Source organism: Bombus flavifrons, chromosome 10 (assembly GCF_040668555.2).
Source record: "Bombus flavifrons isolate JBK064 chromosome 10, iyBomFlav1_principal, whole genome shotgun sequence".
Lineage (NCBI taxonomy): Eukaryota > Metazoa > Arthropoda > Insecta > Hymenoptera > Apidae > Bombus > Bombus flavifrons.
This window is the reverse complement of record NC_138451.1, coordinates 7,564,284-7,578,992: the sequence shown is the minus strand read 5'-3', so window position 1 is coordinate 7,578,992 and position 14,709 is coordinate 7,564,284. Positions and strand designations below refer to the sequence as shown.

Genomic DNA, 14,709 nt, shown 5'->3' with positions numbered 1-14,709 from the left:
ATCTTCGATGCCGTAAAAGATCCAGGAATGTAACGCGGCACGGATTCAATTTTACCACAAACGGTCGCGATTCCGTGAAATTACCGTCCCGAATTCGAAAGAGCGGAACTCGATCGCGTAAGAAAAAAAAAGTTCGTTGAATTGAATTTCGAACTGGAAATTAACCCTGTAAAACGACGAAGAAAATAAAGAAAAAATTCTTGTTCTCACCTTTCGTTCCTGTAATTTAAGATTGACTAATTTAGGATAGGTCAGTGGGAAAATGAGACGTACTCGCGGATCTTAATAATACACAAATTTTATTTTATTCATTTTTTTTTCTTCCCGCAGAATCGAGGAAATCATTTGTTGAGAGAACAAAACCACTGCAATACGAATAGCAGTTACAAGTAAATATGTACAATAATATAAGTGGTTGCCTTTCTTTCTTTATTTTTTTTTTTTTTTGTGTTTTTGCTTTATCATCGGTTTCCTGTTTTCTCTGTTTTGTGGTTTATTACTCCTACTTTCGCACTGTTAATGATAATTGATAATGATAATCAATTAATTAATTAAGAATAATAATGATAATAATTATAAGAATCGTACTGAATCATCATACATTCACCCGGTAAATAGAGGTTCAATCGTAGGCATACCAATCGACCATTATCGAATCATGACAATATTGACAAATTGACAGAATGTGCCTTTTTTAAGCTAGCTTCGCATTCCACCCGTTCACTCTCCCTCTCTCTCTCTCTCTCTCACTCTCACTCTCTCTCTCTGTCACTCTTTCTCTCTCTCCCTAATTCACCCCTATTTCTCCTCAGTACAACTTCTCCATTTATTATCTCTCTTATATCACCCGCTTTTCGTTACTGTTCTTCTAATTCCCTTTCCTGCTTCGTTACACGTTAATTTCGACAGCTCGCGTTTCTGTTCGCGCGTAATTTTTCGACATACACCCCGCAACACGCAGCAAAATCTTACACTCTCTCTCCTACTCGCATTCTTTCTCACTCTACGTAAATGTTTCTCCTGATATTTCATAGTGTATCTCTCGTATGCTTTCTAACTCCCCGCAATCTCTTTCTCAACCGCTACTTCGTCCTTTCTTCGTCGCTTCTATCATCCTCTGTTTATCCTCATCGTTCGCGCGACGCAATCAAAAATTTCGACGTTCGCTACGATTCCGCCTCTCCACGCCTCTTCTTCGTCGGCTCTCTCATTTTTTTTCTTTCGTCAGTTCACTAAGATTAAGTCCACTAAGCATCCCCTACCATTGATTAAATGCTCGTCGCGACGAGAGAGGGCCGAACGTGGCTTTTCCCGAGGACCGTACTCTTCCACCATCGTTTACTCGCTTTTCGTCTCCCTGTAAACGTTCCATTGTTCCCCTGCTCTCTTCCCTCAACCTTTTTGTCCGTTCCTCTTGCACACGCACGCACGCGCCACATCTCCCTCTCATTCTTTCGTTCGATCCGCACCGCACCTTTCCACGAAAATTCTCGTCGATCTCTCGCGTGGGCTATATCCTCTTCCGTTCAACCTCCCGCGCACCTGTCCTTTGCCCGTGTTTCTCTCTTCCCCCTGTACCCACCCCTGTACATCCCTGCTTCTCCCAGCGCTCAAGCCGTTTCGTCGGTTTAAATCCCCTTCGTGTGCTCACCCTCTCGAGGATCGTCCTTGCCTGGTCTACGCGGCTCTCGTCGCCTTCTTTCCTCCCTGTGGCCGTCGCACCCCCCCGTTTTCCTTTGCTCCCCTTGCCTGGCCAGAGAGACGTTTTTTGTTCGTGGCAGTTTTACGTGGCTCAACAACGACCGAGAAAAGGACCGCACTTTTCGTCTGAAGGAGTATCGCCACGCGGCAATTGCGCGATTGCAACGTCGGCACCGTGAAACCTACGCTTTTACCATCCACTCTCTTTCCCTCGTTTCCGGTTACCCTGTGTGCTCGTATCATCGTTTCCTTGTCAGCGTCGAAGTTTCTCGTGACGAGCTCCGGCTCGAATTCAAAGTACCTGCGTAGTCGGTTCGTTCGGGTCACCAAGCGAGCAGACCAAGTGTACCGGCACGTTAGAACCGTTTCTTGCCTCGTTAGAGTATTCAGAAACGACGCTGTCGATACGGCTGGTTACTCTTTGGTGACAAAGGTCGCTCTTAGGTTACCTTGTTCGCGTGTATTGAGAGAGATCTTTGGGATCTCTGGTTGTCAAGAACTATGTTCGAGTTTGGGATATACGTATATATTAAGATCTTGGAAATTTCGAGCTGAAAGGAACCAATGATTATTCTAAACGAAGGGGTTCGATCGTTCCACGTAAGGAAAAATCGACGTTACGCGAGGGCATGGACGATCCTCGAGTTACAAATCAGGTCGATGTCTGTGGTCGAGCGCAACAGGAGACGACACTCACGCTCTCTCCTTCACTCCGTTATTCTTCGTGTATTTTTTTTTCCTTTATTCGAAATGTCTTTTGTTGTTTTTTGTCTGTTTCATCGTAACATTTTTTTACTTTTTTGGTATCTTGTTTTCTCTGAAAAAGAAATGCCCATTTCGCATATAACGAACACGTTAACGGCGACGTGTGTTGGGTCATTAAAAAGGTTCTGGTCTCGATCCCCTTTTTTCTTTTTTTGTTCTTTTTCGTTTACCCCTCCTCTGTCATCGTTACTCTTCCTTCCGCCGACGATCTCCGTCGTATTTTCGATTTTCTCGTTTTTTATTTTTTTGTCGTTAAATAGTAATCATCTAAACAATGAAAGCGGCAAAACGTCTCGAGGAAAAAGGTGTCCCTGAGCGCGACGGAGGGAGACGACGACGACACAATGCTTCTTTGGGAGGGAGAAAAAAAGACCGTCCGTCGCCCTTCGTCGTCTTCGTCCCTTTCACGCCCACGATTATTTAGTCGCACCTGCACAGGACTGCGCGGCACGTCCAGCGTACAAGTACAAAGGATTAACTACAATACGCTCGATGATTCCGGTTATGATGATTTCTTTCGTTATTTCTTTTTTTCTATTTTTTCGCAGCTTGTTACTTGTTTCGTATCCTATCGTTCATTTTCGTTCTTACTCTTCTTTTTGTTTAATTTCGTTTCTGGTTCTTTCTTTTATTTTTATTCCATTAGCTTCGTTTATTTATTGGTCGGGAGTAATTATAATTATATCGTACGCAAACATGAGATATCTCTGGACGGGTCGGATCTGTCCTGTGCAGGTATTCGTAAAAAGAGGGACGCTCTTCTCAAAAAGTTGCATCATTTGTGAAATCGCATCAACTAAGTTCCTATGTTCTTTAAATCCTTATTACAAGTACGGTAGTAATAATAGTAGAAGTAATAGCAGCAGCAGTAGTAGTAGTAGTAGTAGTAGTAGTAGTAGTAGTAGTAGTAGTAGTAGTAGTAGTAGTGGTAGTAGTAGTAGTGGTAGTAGTAGTAGTGGTAGTAGTAGTAGTAGTAGTAGTAGTAGTAGTAGTAGTAGTAGTAGTAGTAGTAGTAGTAGTAGTAGTGGTAGTAGTAGTAGTGGTAGTAGTAGTAGTAGTAGTAGTAGTAGTAGTAGTAGTAGTAGTAGTAGTAGTGTAGTAGTAGTAGTAGTAGTAGTAGTAGTAGTAGTGTAGTAGTAGTAGTAGTAGTAGTAGTAGTAGTAGTAGTAGTAGTAGTAGTAGTAGTAGTAGTAGTAAGTAGTAGTAGTAGTAGTAGTAGTAGTAGTAGTAGTATTAATAGTAGGTTTTTCTTCACTTTTTTTTATTCGTTTTTATGTTTAAGCATTTTTTTATCCTTTAGTTTTTCTGGTTCTGATAATCTAATAGACATCTAAAAATAACACCCATTTTTTTCATTATTATTTCATATTTGTATTTTTCCTCCTTATCTCATCTCTTTTTTTATTTTTATTCTTAGTTATCGATCAAGTATTACTTAAAGATTCCTTAAACGTTAGATTGAGGGCCGCGCGACACGTACAGTGAGCTCAAGCGTTTCGCGATTTAATTCGCTGATTTTCTTCTTTTTTTTAGGGGGAGGAGGGGAGGCGGGGTGTGTGTGTGTGTGTGTATGTATGTGTTTATGCGAGAAAAGATCACCCAGTCACCTCGATGATTTTCGTTCGATCCTCATCTTCATCGATCCCGGATTAATCGATCGATCGTGTCAGGTGTCACGTTTATTCGTCGATACGAAATTTCGTACGATCCGATTAAATCGTATGACACGTGTCGCTAATTATTTATAACGTACGAATCCGGCAAAAATTCGAACGAATCGCTCGAAACGACACCGAGGTGAGATCGAATAAAAGTTCGCGACACCCTTGAGCTCAGAATGAACCGCAGCTTTTGCATATCGTCGTTTGAATTATACATCTTACATATATTTCTAGCGGCTGGAGTAACAAGTTTGTTGCATTATTTCTTGTCGTTCGTTTCGTCAGTTCAATACTGCATCAATTCATATTGCTGCTGTTGTGATCTGTGCCCAAACCGTCATTCGCGATAAACTATTCACGCTAATTACGCTACGCTCCACCGCCCTAACTTTGTATATCCCTTTCATCGCAATCTACGTTCCTCATATACGCGCCTGAGGCAATTCTTCCTATGCGTTGGTGCATCGATCTTTCTTGTTACGACCTCTCGCCCCCTCGTTCCAACCGCCAACCCTCTCTTGAAAACTCGAAAATTTCCTCCACCATCTCTGTTCTTTCTCTCTTTGCCCTTTCTCCCTCTAGCATTGATCCTCCCCGGTTTCTCTGCTTCCCGTATTTCCCCTCTCTCGTGTTAATTTTAATATCACATTTTCTTGGGAACAGACTGGCCCGATATATCTTTGAAACAGAATCTGGTGATCGCTGGCTATTTCAATCAATTTTCTGCTTTTTCTTCGTTTTCTTATCTTCCTTCTTTTGGTGCCAGGCGTTCGACGTTGAAACGATCGAAATTAGATGGCGAACAGTTGACTGCAAGCTTCATAGATTTGTTAATTTGCAAATTCATGGTACGTAATATTTGACGCTAACTTTGGTGGAATTATTGAAGAACGAGGAATATAGTTCGGAAAATAATTATAAAGCTGAAGCTCAAGGATGATTTAGAAACACGCGAGCGCCACGTTCAGTTATCAGGAAATCAACATCGATGAAACATCGTCGACGCATTGTCGGTTATGCCCATTTCGTGATTCTTGTCTTTCTTGGTTTTTCTCTGATTTTCATCGATTTTGACGGGTAAAAATAAATCACAATACATCGGGCGAGTACGTCCCAGTTTAATATATAGAATACATACATCTTTATCTCGCTACAAGGTACTACGAACCCAGATCAAAAAACGATAAGATCCATCGTTTTTCTTCATTTTTTTTTCTTTTTTGTGTTTTTTATTTTGTTTTCTTATTTATTTCATGTGTATGTGTGTTTCTTCGTAAGAGATATTTTACGGCACGTACAACGACTGGATGGCAACGACGAAACGAAAATAAAAGTTCACGAACGCGTGGAAAGACTGTGAGAAAAAATAAGTGGAAAAGAGTATAATTAGAGAAGGAAACAAAAAAAAAAAAAAGAAAGGAAGAACTAAAATAAAAAGAGAAAAGAAAAAAGGGCTATAACTTTCACGAAGGAGCGTTCATCAACGATCTACACGTTGAAGAGACATTCATCGTTTAATAATCACTTAATGAAACTTCTTACTTTGTGAAATTGTTAATTTATTTTTTATTTGTTCTTTATCCCACTCATCAACTTTCTCCAAATAGGTTTTTCTTTTTTGTTACTTATGTAGTCTTTTTATGTAATTTATGCTCCTTCTTTCTTAATTTCCCTCTTTTTTTTGTATTTTCCTCTTTTCCCACTTTTTATATCTTTCTTCTTGGTGTTTATCGTTCTACCCTTTTGGTTCACATCTTTCTGAAAGGACATCCTCTCTCTTTTTCTTTCTTTCATCTTTTCTTTTTCTTATCCCTCCCCCCGTTTGTATTAGTTTTCTCATCGTGTACCAAAAAAAAAAAAAAAAAAAAAAAAAAGGAAAAAGATACATCTAAACTCGTCGGTCGTGAATCGAAGGTTACCCTAATCATACTCTCTGTCGAAAGTCAACGGCGTTTAGTTCTCTTCTCTCTCATTTCTCCGTCCTGTTTCTTATTGTTCGTACCTTTCTTGACAACTTCACGAACGACAGCCAACGAACAAGACATATTAAACGAGAATGAAACAGATATAAACGAAAATGAATGCAAGCAATTACCAACGAGGTAATAGAAACAATTGGATATGTCTCCCTATCATTGGTCGAGCGATGCGTCGCGATTCGATCGTCGCGAACACGATCATCGATAAATCAACGTGATCACAATAGAAATTTCAGCTTGAATGCTGCTCACGATACGATGTTTAAAAGAAAAGAGAACGATAAAAAATGAGCTGCAAACTTATTCGCAACATCTGCAAACGAAAAAATTATATTTCTTAAAATTTCAATAAACAGAGCAAATTCTAATATATTAAAAGATCAAAGTATCGCCGGAAGTTTGACTATTTCTCGATAAAAGTTCGAAAGGAAGATGCATCGCGAAGAAGGCATTTTCGTGAGATTTCCCAATGAAGTAGAAACGATCTGGACGCGTCGATCGCCTAAACTTTCCAAGAGGACAGCCGAGGACCTTTCTGACCTGATCGTTTCTCTTCCTCGCTTCCTTTTTTCCCGTCTTGCTGGTCGATCTCGAGTCCTACCGTTTTATATTTGATGTGTATACACGGCCGCGGTAAATCTTCTGCAACAACCAATATGATTGCGTTTCAGCTATAGAATAAGGTCGATTGTTGATACAACAACGACTGTACGGGAGTATCATTTATGTTTAATATTAAAAAGTCGCGGCTTGCCTTGCTGAAAATATTTCATTCGGCTTGGTCGCTTTCCTGGTAGGATTCGAGACTTCGACCATGATCTTGCTCGTTTTTCTCCATTCCTTCGCATTGTACAAAGTTCGATCCCCGAAAGTACCTTTCTTTCCTTCCAGTTGACTGTCGTTCGCGTTTTAAAAACTGTTTCCGCTTCTTCCTCCATTGACAATCCAATTCGATCGACACGAATTTTCGTCTTCGTCGTCTCTGTTTAATTTTTACATCGACTTTTCCTCCTTAAAATGTACGATCACGCTCATCGAAGTATCGTCAGATTGTTTGTTCCGCATGTAAAAAATCCGAGGGCACTCTCCGCGAGAAAACGCGCGTTCTCCAGATTCGGTTTGTTTTACCCCACCCCGAGATCCTATTCTCGCGAAAGGTTATACCGCGTAATCTCTCTTTTTTTTTTAATCTTTTTATTCTTCATTTTTTTCTGCTATTTTCTTACAAACTAACCGCCGTTTAAAACCGTTTTGTGTTTTGCTTTTTTTCGTTTTTTTCTTTTTTTTCTTTATTTCTTCGTTTCTTTTTAAATCAGAGATCACTCGTTTACGTTTGGTAATCAGTCTATCTGGTCTGCGTAAACCTAGCCAGAAAACTCGACTCGAACAACTGCTGCCTCGCTGTTTTCGATCCAGGGGCCGCGGATCGATTTTTTGTATCAACCTGTCGCGAGTAATTCAAAAGCCTAGTATAATCCTCTAATTCCCTTCGTTTCCAATTTTGAAACCGAACGATCGACGGTCCAGTTCCGATAGCTCGTACGACCATCGATGAACAATCTTTTGGATTAGAATTTCGCTGCTATGCCAATTAAGATATCCATAAAACGATCGTTGCAGAGATCCAGCGTGCCCCTCGTTAAGAAACACGAGAAACGGTGGAACACGAGCCGTTGATCGTCGTCGGTTATCCTTTCTCCACGAAGTTCCACTCGAGCCGCAAAGTGAAAACTTCGAGTTATAATTAGACGATCGATTTTTCTTTATCAAAGCGATCCCTGTCGCGTAACAGGCTTACGCATCGATCGATCCCGTTCCCCGGACCTCTTTGGACCCTTGTACGACCTTATTTTCTTCCAAAATCTTCTCCGCTACGACGTTCATCCTAATTAGTTTTCTCTTCCATCGTTTTCTCACGCACACCAGAAACATTGTTCCCTGTTTTATACCTGACACTCGGGACCCTTCTTCGTCTCCTATTTTCGCGTCTTGCTCTTTCCCTTACCGTTTCTTCTCCACTCCTGACCCTAAAGAAACGCCGATTCCGTGGCTCTGGATGGAAACAACAACGCGTGATCGCTCAACAACAGGTAGTGTGCCGGTTCAAGCCTCGAACAACCAACGAGGGACTTAACAGGAATTTGTACTCTTTGAATGCGTGTGTTACAACGAAACGATGTTTAAATGTTTACTTATCACGTAATAAAGATTACACGGACCGTCTCCACCATCAAAGGTGACTCACTCCCCTTAATTATACAAGAATCGTTATGTTACGATTCACGTATACGTGGTACTTCTTTATTTTTCTCACTTTTTTTCTCTTCTTTTTTTCAGGTTATTTTAATTCTTTTTTTTTTTTTAATTAACTCTCGTGAGGATCCTCTGTGTACGCGTATGTAATGAGTGCTCACATGTGTCCATGTATGTGTGTACGTGTGTGTATGCATATGCGTGTCCTTACTTTAGAAGTGTGTACGCTTTTACTTCGATCTCGTTCCCTTTCTTTTCTTCGTGTTTTCCTCCCGCTCGGTATCTATCCATCCCTCCCGACTCGTTATTTCGTATAGGTCATACACTCGCGTGTATCCTTCGAAAGGTGGAAGTTCTTTCGGTTTCGTTAATTAACCGTAGGATTCCCGAAGAAATTTGTCGACAGGCTTGTGATTCAGTCTCCCCTGTTTTGGAACGATAATAGTCCCATCCGTGCTTCCTAACTTCGTTTCATCCCTGATTTTGCTAATTCGATGTACAATCTTCCATAGCAGCTGCTGCTACCTCCACCTTTCTTCCCTTTTTTGCCCTTTTTCACGTTTGTAGACATCCTACCCATTCCTCTCTTCAAACACTTCTACATCTTCTCCATTTTATTTTTTTATATTTTTTTTTCAAGTATTTTGTTTCTTATTTGGTACGCGCGATCACGCAGACTGTACAACGCGACGGAAATGAAGGCTCTTCTTCCGCAGAGGAGTACACCAAAGGCGCTCCTAGTTTAATAACGATCGTCAAAAGGCAGACGATCGAGGATCGTCGTGGAACCGACACGTGAAAACGTTGCTTCTCGCTGTTCGCGCTGCCTATCGTTCGTGTGCTTCCCTCGCGAACGTTCCTTGTTCCTTTTCTTCCTCCGCTTCTTTCATCCCTTTCTTTCCATTGTTTCCAAAGGGTAGGCGTACACTCGAATGGAGTTGCTTTTATGAAGAGTAGAGTCGACGACGCGTGTTCCACGACGTCATCGTCGAAGCGCGAACAAAGAAGCGTGGCGCCTCTCCTCCCGTCGGAAGCGAAAACAACAAACTCGCAAAATCAAATCGCCCACCCTGGACGAGCCTTCCACGATCGGAAGCGGACAGCGGCGGCGATAAAAATCATACATCTCGGAAAAGATAGAGCGGCGAATATTCTCTGTCCTACCCGGTCAGTTTCAAATGCATCGTGCGTGTTTGCAGTTACTTGGACGCATCCTCGAGACCCATCACGAAGGTATTGCTCAATTTTACACACTGAATTATACGAAAAGAGACCCGAGACGAGGGTCGATCGACGAAGCTTCTAAAAGATGGTGGTGGAAGCGCTGTTTCGCGCCAGCGCGCGCATATTGTTAGAATTTCCACGAGTTTCGTCTAACCCCGATCGATCAGTGGCAGCGACCGGTCACTCGTCGATCTCTCGCGTCTGATCGATCGTCGTTCTCCGATCGACATCACCCGATTCTTTAAAAAACGCCGTTTCCTCCGTGATGGTTCCGTGTCGAGAAAGAAACGCTCGAAATTCGCTTCTTACTTTCTCCACCGTGTTCTCCGCTCGATAAATTTAGTCTCCCTTAAAAATATGTACAATACTCGATCCACAATTTACACGTGACATTCGATTGCTTTACGCTCGTTTCTCGCGTTTCTTTCTCTCGTTTCATTATTTATCGCGAGGCACGCGAATTACATACGTCTCCTTACATACGTGGTTACATCCGTCATTGATCTCTTCTTTCGCGATAATCAGTTTCTAATTGAACCTAAGTTCTATCGCAATTCGCCAAAGTTCGACGCGTCCCTGTTCCTTCTGCCCCTATTCTTCGATCTTCTACATTCGTGTCTAGCGATCCTTCAACTTGTTGTTCGAAGTCGTTTTTCTCACTCCTTCTTTCTTCTTCCACGCTTCGTTCTTCTCTCGCAGAGACCACCCGCGTCAGCTAGAAGTCTGTACGTATGTACACGCGCGTACACACCGCTGATGTCGTCTCTTGAACGCCCGTTGCTTGGGCGTCGCGGTGCGCGTCTCGCGACCCTACGAGAGTGCACCAAAGGGGTTGGTGCGTAAGTGCGTGTACGCGAGTTGATATTTCGCACGCCGTCGATCTTCGCACGCTTGGATGGCTTCTTCCTTCGTTCTTCTCTCTTCTTCCATTTCTTCTAGTTTTTCCGCCGCTTCCACCCCGACTCTCCCCCTCCCCTCCCCTGTCGTGTTCACGTGCGTTTCTCTTCTTTCCCTCCTGTTTCTCTCTTCCTCGCCCTCTTTTCCATCGCTTCTTCCTCTTCCTCTGCTCTCCTCTGCTCTTTTGCGCCCTCAAATGCTCTCCCTCCACGTTCTTCCGCCGCCACCGCGCCACCTCTTTGTCTGCAAATAGCCCAGAGGTACGGACGTGAGAATTTTGTTTATCGAGGATCTCTGAGCTGCTTTTTCACCACCCTCTTTTTCTACGCGTTCCGCTCCCTCTCAAACCTCGCGATGTTAGTTCTGGTGGCGGGTTACGATTGTAAAAAAAAAAGCGAGAGATTTACATTCTGACAGGTTTTCGGTAAATATTTCGCGAGAAACCGAGAACAACCGTTCTTTTTTCGTTCGCGGTGAAATTCAATTCACGCTTGACGGGTGCGTGATAACGTGAGTGAAGATACATCACGATGTAACATAAGAGGGATTTATTCTGTGTAACTATAGCGACAGGCAGCGTTCGCGGAACAATTTACAGTTTATTATATTCACGTACTTGTCTTTTAAACTGCGCGATATTTTGATTAAAGACGATTCTCGTCTTATATTAACCAAATATTAACAAATGAATAATACAGTTCAGTTCACGAATATTCAAAGATTTCTTGCAGCTAACAGCATTTTCCATAATTAGATTGTGTTTCTAGAAGAGAAGGCGGAGATTTTATTTTTCCATTTTCAACCCTTTGCATTCTCGAAAGCCACGGTAGCGATAACGCTTCCTCATAGAACTTGTTATTCTGAAATTTGTTGCACGTTGGAAACACGAAGTGGAAAAATGTTCTTACGAAGTTATATTTTTAAATCAAGTTTTCTGTGAACTGTTCTGAGCGTATGATTCAGAGTGGAGAAATTTCGTGAAAAAGTGTTGCAAGCTAGCAAAGAAATTTTCTAAATGCAAAGGGCTGAATATAAATGTTAAAGTTATATTTGAAAGAATACGGTATGAAGTAACTTCAATTCGCGGAATGAAAAACTCTTCAAAGAACGGAATGAAAATTGCAGATTAAAACAGCTGTCAGTATTACCCCTTTCTGTTTCGTTATTTTTAATCGTTGTTTTCAGTACAGGTCCATTTAACGGAAATATTATTCTCTTCCCTGAATCTTAAAGTGTTTCAGAACAACACCGGCAGGAAAATTAAATTCGCAACATCGCTTAAAGCCACGAGTTTCCGCCAGTAATAAACTCGATTTCTTTTTCAAACATTTCCTTTTCCCGGCATTGTATTCCGAAAAAAAAAAACAAAATATTCGTTTCGTGGGAAATGATTCAAGGAGCAGCGTGATATTTTTTATTACAGCGTGATGTATCTTTACTTTATTTTATCTTTACACTGCTCGACACGACGCGTGTTGCCTCGGATATTACACATTTTTTCTCCCCCTTTTTTCACTCTTTTTTTACCCGCTAGTTTATCGTAAGATATGGCCACGATAATTACGAATACGCTATGGGAAAATGGCGTTAGGCAAGCATGCAAACTATGTACTTTTTTCTTTTTCGAGCAGTTAATTTTCCGCCTGCGTTTGATTATCTCCCTTTCATTTTATCGTATGTATACTACAATTTTTTCTCTCCTGTATTTTATGTAGGAAACATTCTTTTTTTTCTTATTTGAACCGTTTCACGATTGCTATTCAATAATGAATAATTATTAGCACGAATATACAGCGTGTTCCATTCCATTTAATATTAGTTTGTTTTCTTTCTTCTACGACTGCTAAAAGGACACAGTAGCTTTGGCAAAATTAACATAGACTTTTGTTGAGATTAAATTTTGTTTCAGAGCTGATTGTTACAGTGTTAACTGGATAAATTATACAATAAATTATCTTATCTTTACGTCTGTTATTTTCGTTTACGTACCTATACAGAATATGTCTATGAAACATAGACAAAGCACTCGTCATCTCTTGAATCAGAAACTTGTTAAGAGCAATTATACTCATTACAGATTATAATTAAATGGTCCAAAATATCCGATTGATCTTTCAAATATTGCACAGACCACGCTGTATATTATTTCGTAGAATGATTAATCGAGATATTGAATTTCAATCAAAAAATTCCCGAAGGAAAATACAAAACGGAACATCTTCATCGACAATTCCATTAATCGAATCTTACGTAAAAACTTGGTGCGGGGTAATTCGCACGGAAGCGTTTCGAGGTCGTGAAAGGCGCATTGTTCAAGTATATACCAGGCTCACGGTTATTATCCGAAGGTTTGCAGCAACAGAAAGAAAAAATGAAGCTTAAAAATGGAGTTCTTGTGCACCGACCATTCGCGTTTACGATATCCACGTTGTATACGCGTTTGCAAAATGGCTCCTATTCAGAAGGTGCTGTTAAGGATGCTCTTTCAACTCGAGCTTTTAACGCTATTAAATTTAGAACGTGACTTTGATATCGTTGGTCCGCGAGAGGAAAAGAGAGCAACAAAGAGAAGGCGAGAAAGAGAGAGAGAGAGAGAGAGAGAGAGAGAGAGAGAGAGAGAGGAGACGGAAAAAAAGAAGAACGGTTTGGCTACCGGTTCGTTGTTGCCAGCCGCATTCTGAATATAATTGGCGCTAAAAAACACGAGTTGAAAGGGCATTTACGCTCTCGACAGCGTGTTCTGAATGCGGACCAATACTTGTGAACACTTCCTGCGAATGCGATATTCAGAAAATCTGATTCGCGGCGATTTGGGTCAACAACGTCGGTAACGAGTCGAACATTAAAAATTATAATCGTTTTTTAGCGCAGGCGAAAGATTAACGTGCTTGGTAATTTAGTATCTTTTTTCTTATGTTGTTCTTCTCCGCATAAAATTTTCTTATTGAATGCTTTTTTTCATTTTTCGGTACTGTCGTTGAATCTTTATAATTAAATAGTCAAATTATCAATCGAAGAAAGGTAATTTGGTGCGTGTAAAAGAAGCTAAGGGAGAGTAAAAATTAGTTGCACGTTGAAATAAAATTAGTCCTTCTACATAGAACAACTATTTCATTTCTTCAATCGATATTAGAGTTAGATATTCGAAGACAGAATATAAATCGTAAAGGATCATTGGCTGAAAAACTTCCGTATTCTACGATGCTTAAGGTGTTAATTAAATAATTTTGAATTTATAAAAGATATATCTACCTAAAGATTGTCCATCATTTCGGAAAGTGTCAGCCTGGAGGTGGACATTGCAACGCCACTATCGCTGCTGCTCTGCACACTGCTGTGATCATCGGTGTCCGATTGATTGCTCGTATAGCCGATCACGTCTACTTCATCTGTAATAATAAAGCGAAGGAAACACATAAATAACATTCCGCAAAAGATTCTTCGTTTCTTCAACGCCAAATAGTAGGATTATCTTCCAGTTGGATGTTGTTTGAAGCGAAGTTTGAAGCGTACAAGATTTATTCTATACTTCCAACTTTCAACTTCGAATTTTCGTGCAAGAAATCATTCTTGAAACATAGCTGATGCTCCTATCTTACTGTTCTATGCTTATAGCCAATGAATTTCTACGAATATGCAACGGCCACGAAAGATGCATTTATAATACATATTAATCAATTAGGTTCAAGTATATGAAACTTCGTATCATCTAGCAGTATTCGCGTGTTATTACAAAAATCCAGTGCTATGAAGATGAAGTATACAGAAGCTGATTAAAAAATGCTTCATTGGAAGATTAAAAGTATGTGCCTGTATCTTTCTTCTAGCCAGTGTATCTCTTTTTCTAAGAGATTTATTAAGTACTATAGATAAAATATTAACAGATAAAATCTGATTCAGAGTCTCAAAATCAATATCTAATTCGGAATAAACGAGGTTCTATTGTACCAGCAATTGCTGATGCGAATTTTCAGGTTACAAACGGAGTAAACCAACGAATACGGAAAGAGCGTCGTGGATCGAACAGGTCGCGTCATACGCGGTGATACAGAGGCAGACCGTCGAGCTCGTTAGATAATTTAAAAAACGCAGGTGCACAGGACGCTTCGTAGTAAATTGTAGACGCGATCGGACAGCTGTGGCTCGTAAATATAAAGCGCGTGGCAACAATCCCCGGCGATCTGGGGGTGTCCGCGTGGATTCTGTCGCAATCGATAGAAACGCGGCGT

General features: G+C 40.9%; 2 protein-coding genes across 10 annotated transcripts in view; one reads left to right on the top strand and one right to left on the bottom strand.

Moving 5' to 3' along the window:
* Positions 1-282: 282 nt before the first annotated feature.
* The window catches only part of Mxd (MAX dimerization protein), a 234,844-nt gene continuing 220,417 nt past the window's right edge, over positions 283-14,709 (bottom strand). For 8 of the 9 annotated variants that reach the window (XM_069121198.1, XM_069121196.1, XM_069121195.1 and 5 more), the window contains exons 7-8: positions 13,733-13,869; positions 283-10,723 (exon numbers count right to left, since the gene is read on the bottom strand). In XM_069121198.1, the coding sequence (XP_068977299.1) occupies positions 13,733-13,869 (137 nt within the window). In that variant the 3' untranslated portion in view covers positions 283-10,723. Of the gene's footprint in view, positions 10,724-13,732; positions 13,870-14,709 lie in introns of those variants that run through there. The other variant, XR_011174154.1, reaches the window with a different exon arrangement.
* LOC138184388 (uncharacterized) lies at positions 3,163-3,775 on the top strand. The gene is made up of 3 exons (XM_069122270.1): positions 3,163-3,201; positions 3,298-3,623; positions 3,661-3,775. Exons 1-2 carry the CDS (start codon positions 3,163-3,165, stop codon positions 3,598-3,600), a joined length of 342 nt encoding a protein of 113 aa, XP_068978371.1. The 3' UTR covers positions 3,601-3,623; positions 3,661-3,775.

What these genes read in the sequence shown, in the direction of transcription:
- LOC138184388 (XM_069122270.1), top strand. Translation starts at nt 3,163, where the DNA reads ATGAGATATCTCTGGACGGGTCGGATCTGTCCTGTGCAG. An exon ending in GTCGGATCTGTCCTGTGCAG is followed by an intron (nt 3,202 to 3,297) that starts GTATTCGTAAAA and finishes CCTTATTACAAG; the next exon opens with TACGGTAGTAATAATAGTAG.